The following is a 6,129-nucleotide window of genomic DNA, read 5'->3' as shown; positions in this document are numbered from 1 at the left end:
GAAGTTAAGAAAAGTAAGGGTAACTTCTTGGTTTAGATGTCTGGGGTAAAGAATTAGTGAGGAAGTCTAGTGGCAGTGCGTTCTAAAAGGGACCTTCTTATTGAAAATACACTGTTCCAAAAGCATGGAATTTATAGAAATATTTAGAAACAAAATTAGTGTTGCAAATATATATATAATTTGAAATTACATAGAGTGATTTATTGGTTAATGTATTCTGGTAGACAGGAACGTGAAATGAATAATTTAAGCTGAAAAGGAAAACAATTGATGGAAATATGTCACAGTATATTCACTCAGTCCAGCATATATCTAATAAATACTTTCGCACCTTACTTCCATAAAACGATTAAATAATCCTCTTCGTAATGCCCGCACAGAGGATATGATTTCTGAAGTGCCCATGGCTGGGAAACTTGACCAGCAACTTTGACCCAAACACAGAGTATAACAAATTTGTGGCAATTTGTCAGGCTATCAATAAACGGCATAGGGCAGTCTCCATCTACCTAGCCCTATTACGTTACAGCCATGCGAACGACAATTAAGTAATTACTATTTTCTGGATACTATTAACCAGGCTTTAAAATCTGATTTTATAAGTCTATCATTTGAAGTTACAGAATTATGAAGATTAAACCACATTGATATACGGTACTGACTTAAAGCAGGCAAAAGTGACAACAGAAGACATATGTGACCGGAACAGACTAAAATATCATTTAGATGAACTACGACCATTCAAATCTGTTTGGTAAAGTTTTGTACAACCAATAGAAGATAAGCTACAACTTTACAATAATAGCCACATTTTTAATTGTCCTGGAGAAATTTACTTTATCACGCCACAGAATTTTCCGATTCTCTAACAGACCACTCTTACGGATACAACAAAAATATGTAGTTTTAAAACTGAAAATCCCGTCGAAAAGCAGTCTTATTCACTTTTTACAATTTCACGATTTTTTTTTAATCGAATGATATCAGTCTCATATTTTTTACAATTCACTCCCGGGGAAAACGGCGTTGAGAGGCACAAACGGTCAGGTTTTACCGTTTCTCTTAAACGTGGGAAATCAAGAGTAACACTTGTTTGGGGGAGTCTCCAAAGGCCTTGAGGAGACACATGACTGGAAAATTTGCTTAAGATCGGCAAAAGTAGAGAAATATCAGTATCCGATTCGACCATTTTTGAATTTCTGTTACTTCTTTACAGTGATCTCACTGATAGCTGGACCAGTATCTTTTTGTAGCCTTCACTATTTTTATTATTATCTATTACGTTTGAATTTTTGTTACTTCTTCGCAGTGATCTCGCTGATAGCTGGACCAGTACCTTTTCGTAGCCATCACCATTTTTATTATTATCTATTATATTATTTTTTAAATTCTGTTACGTCTTCACAGTGACCTCGTTGATACCTGGACCAGTACTTTTTTGTAGTCTTCACTATTTTTATTAGGCAACGCCAAATAGCTACCTATCGATTTTCATAATCATTTGCGTTTAAATGATCGTGGGACCATGAGTCACATTCCCATTAAATTTCACCCAAATCTGAATAATAACAATAATACCGAAAACAATAAATATAACAAGGTGACCTTTATTAAAAATAGTGACAATGATGATTATATAATAAAGGCATTATTCGAATTTCAAACTTACCGTCTAAGGTGAATGCTTGTGTCGGTGTATATGTAATCAATGTCTCTTGAGAATATTACTAGAAACTACAGAAGATAAAATAGGAGACTGCTCATTTAACTGTTCTAAAGGAACCTTAAACAAAATGCCAATATACCTCTACGCTGACGTGAATATCTCAGGATATGCAACATCTATCCATGGATGATACTTGGAAAGAACATTTCCCCTATTACCTAAAGCAGTGGTTCTCAACCTTTATGGCTCGAGACCTTTTCCCCATAAATGTCCAAATGTCATCCGCCCCCCCTCCCCACCCTCCCTTTCCAAATTCCTCATGAAGGGCATTCCAAATAATATTCAACAAAATACTAACGTAAACAAACAAGCTAGCAGACAGAAAACCCAGAGTGAGCTCTCAGTAGTGCCGACCGTTGCACACTGCGTTTTGTATGGTCTTAGAACTAGTTTGAGCCTGCCCCGAAACTTTGAAATTCCCCCCTGGATGAGAACCACTGATCTGCAGGGAAAGAATATACTTGCATTTAACTGTAAGTCTCAAAACAAACCGATATCGTGAAAACATGTACAGCTGCACTTAATAGACCGGGCATAAGAAAACCAGATTATTTCCCGGTTTTGATGGACATGGAAGTGCTATAGCAAGCTGACTACGGCATCTCTCCAAGGGTGTCCTCTCTGAATTCACCACTCGATCAGTTCACTGATCGCCATTGCGTTTCCTGCCGATACGACGTCGAATTCTAATGATCATGGAAACGCGGGAGTCACGCTAACTGTTCTGGTGCCTGTTCTCGTGGCTTTAATAACAGCCGTTACTTCTGTTGTCTATGGTACAGTCACTGATCCCCGTCGAAGTGAAGGTTGCAGACATCATCATTATTTCGCAATAGTACTTTGCATATTCATCTGAGCATTTACAATTTATGTGTTTTCACCTCTTGGTTACAATCCAGGTCATCGAACACGCATGGAAGCTTACAGTCACATTTTTTTCCTAAATGCATTAATGTTTATTTCATGGCTTCCCGGTTCCTCATTGTGATAACGGAAAGAGAGAGAGAGAGAGAGAGAGAGAGAGAGAGAGAGAGAGAGAGAGAGAGAGAGAGAGAGAGAGAGAGAGAGAGAACCCCATTGAAATCCTACAAGACGAAAACGTTGAGTGAATGAAGTGACGCAAGGAGTGCTGTATGACGCCGAATAAAGGAATTTCCTGAAGTGCTTTGAATTGAGTCATTCAAATATATCAGTATTTCCCGCTATTATAAATTAATGTTGGATACCATTACGTAAAATGAGAGAGAGAGAGAGAGAGATATGTCTGGAAAGCAATTTTCAAAAGTACACCGAGTTTTTCTAGAGTAAAACAGAACTGATGAGAGAGAGAGAGAGAGAGAGAGAGAGAGAGAGAGAGAGAGAGAGAGAATTCTATTACTAATGTTAAAATGACAGGAAAGTATATATATTTGGAAAACAATTTTCAAAAGTACACCGAGTTTTTCTAGAGTAAAACAGAACTGATGAGAGAGAGAGAGAGAGAGAGAGGGAGAGAGCTGCTTGACCAGGTAGTACGTACGACCCAAGGAGGAAATCCAGAGTCTGACAAGAGAAATCTGATAATTATTATTCCTCCCTCTGACGTTGCTCCGGGAAATAACGAGTGAGCTCGTTGACGCAAGTCTAGTTCGCGAGAAATGTACAGTATACTTGAATTAATATTTTCATATCTCGTTTCCAGATGTCGCTTTTCGAGCGAGGAAACCGTAATATACAATTTCCGAGGGTGAAATTACCATTCGCTGAGGAGATCAGTTGTTGCGATCCTCGGTTGCACTTTAACTCCCGTCTGTCATTAAACAGAAATGAGTGTATGCGTGGGAAACGTCATTCACAATTTGGAAAGCTGGAAACTGGATGAGCACTTGGCACATTAAAGAAAGAAAAGAGCGCAATGGAAGGCCAGTTCAACAATCTACGAGCTCAAATGACCGTTACTTGGATAAATCACTTTTTAAGCCTATAACTGCACCCATGAAACGTCTAGATAAAACACTTGTGAATAATAATAATAAATGAAACGTGAAAATCTAAAGACCGCCGAGGTCAAGGCTTGTCAGAGCACTGACATTTGAATAAACTATTCTAATCGTGATTTCTTTGATTGCGCGTGAAACTTTAGCTCCAGCAGTTTCAAAGTTTGTCAGCCTAACGAAAGATACACCGCAAATGTATATATAAAGTTTCGAAAAGTCAGTTCTGGGAGAAAATTCCTGGATTTCGTCAAAATGAGCCTAAGATAATTCGTAAGTAAATATATTAGTTATAAAAGCGAATGAATTAACAAATGCATCACAATCACAATATATATCATAATATATATATAGGTATATATATATATATATATAATATAAATATATATATATACATATGTATATACATGCACATACAAGTAATTAGCAAACAATCACGTGTGGAACAAATAAATTACTGACTCACACAGGGATCGGACTCAGGTTTTTCAATTGAAAGGTAAGGGCCCTACCAACGAAACCATACAGTTCATAAAAGAGCTTGGAACCCAAGTACGACTGTATCTAAGGCTTTTACCTGGATAGGCCTATTGCCTAAAATACCAGTGAGTTTTAACCAACTTCCTGACCCAGCAGTGACCCTATTGACAGCATTTCATTCGAATCTGAGTGAATAAGATAAAAATAATCAACATACATATCGTGTGGAATGTAACACCAAGAGAGCTCAATGATCGCAAAAGAATCAACAAACGGAAAATTTTCATCAACTCTAATACCGTTGCAGTGAAAAAACCTTTTACTTACAATGCACTTCAAATTGAGAGTAATGGAATTCATTTACCGTAACTGACTCTTCGACCCGTCATCCCATTCGAAGGAAAGAAAACGAGTTACCTATGAAAAAAAAAAAGAAATCAATTAGCACACATGGAATTCTTTAATAGCTTGAAAAGAAATTGAAATATACTCTTGATACAACTTCAGTAGAAAAAGACAATATCGATGACTAAAGATATTCCTCGTAGGCAATCACAAAAGAAAAAGAATTCTCAAAGACTTGACATTTATATTTTGTCATATCCAAATTAGAGAAGAATGATCATGACTATCAATAAGAATTGGCTCAATTTTAAAAAAGGAATAAATTCCTTTCTACATATTTTTTTTATATTCTCACCAAGAAATCAATGGTCGCGAATTTAACATGAATTTCATTTACTCTGAAGAATTCTGAAGAATTCTCGATATCACACTAAACTGATTAATGACCACGGCAAGCACTTAGAATTATTATCTCTATATATAAGAAAACGGTAAAATATCTGAAATTCATTTTAGTATTCAAGCTTCCTAAAAAGCCGAGTGAAAATATAAAAAAACCTTTTATAATACAAAATACTCATACGCGCGTCATTCTGAAGCATGTCATAAAAAAAAAAAACTTCATACATATAGCAAATGAAAAACCCACGTATAGGAAGCAAAGGCACTTGAACCTAGAAGCCACTTTTTTGGGGAACTTTTGACAAAAGAATCATTAACCCAGAAATGTTCATCTAAGTAGTCTTATCAAATGACACGTCAACAAACGGCGAATTTACCTGATCATCTTGAGGGAAAAACTTCCTTCTTGTTTTCTCAGAATCACGTTTTACAAACACATGTTGGCTTTGTTTAGAGAAACGGTAGCAGCAGACGGAAACACTTTCAAAACGTAGAAAAGCAGGTAATTGCAACACGTTGCATTGTTGATAACTTAGGAATTCCAGTTATTCATCGCAGATGATCACAGAACTTTAAAACCTGGTTTAACTCAATACTGCGCACTGAAAAAATCTTGAAAATAAGTTACTAAATCGTTAACATTAAAAGCATAACCAGCCGCCAGGCATGTTAACGATAGAACGAGAATCGTAACCTTCTATGATAAGGGCCTGAGACTGAATAATGTACTGCTATCATTCAGGTTATATATTCATGAAAGCAGCAGTCTCTCATGTGTCCTTAAAACTTTGAAAATTATCTATTGTTACACTTGAAAAACAGAGGAAAACAACCGACACGCTAATCTCTAGATAATGAACCTAACTGCTGTGACAACTGATAGTGCAAGATACGGAATTATCACACACCGCCATAAAACAACAACTAAAAAAGATGTCGTGAATGACGAGCGGTGAAATGAGAAACGTTATTCATTCCCTTTGGAAATATGAGGAATAAACGCAGTCAGAAAACGGCATCACTATGTCAATGCCAACATCTACCAGCACATACTATCATCACCAGGACTGATTAGATGGAGAGATTGACAGTAAAACTCAGATGATGTAAGAACATTACCCCCGTCAGACTTTTGGGGGGAGAAAATCAGTACTGAATTGGATCACTGACACTACGGTGCCCAGTTGCTGGATTTCAGTTCTG

The 6,129-nt window shown here is 36.7% G+C and overlaps 1 protein-coding gene across 1 annotated transcript in view; it reads right to left on the bottom strand.

The window, feature by feature from the left end:
• Positions 1 to 5,648, bottom strand: part of LOC135216557 (protein-L-histidine N-pros-methyltransferase-like) — a 635,050-nt gene extending 629,402 nt beyond the window's left edge. Inside the window, exon 1 of the mRNA XM_064251931.1 lies at positions 5,304 to 5,648. Coding sequence (XP_064108001.1) covers positions 5,304 to 5,311 — 8 coding nt within the window. The 5' untranslated portion in view covers positions 5,312 to 5,648. The remainder of the gene's footprint in view (positions 1 to 5,303) is intronic.
• Positions 5,649 to 6,129: the final 481 nt, after the last annotated feature.

Source organism: Macrobrachium nipponense, chromosome 6 (assembly GCF_015104395.2).
Source record: "Macrobrachium nipponense isolate FS-2020 chromosome 6, ASM1510439v2, whole genome shotgun sequence".
NCBI classification, from domain to species: Eukaryota; Metazoa; Arthropoda; class Malacostraca; order Decapoda; family Palaemonidae; genus Macrobrachium; species Macrobrachium nipponense.
The sequence above is the reverse complement of the archived record's forward strand: the minus strand, read 5'-3'. Positions and strand labels throughout refer to the sequence as shown.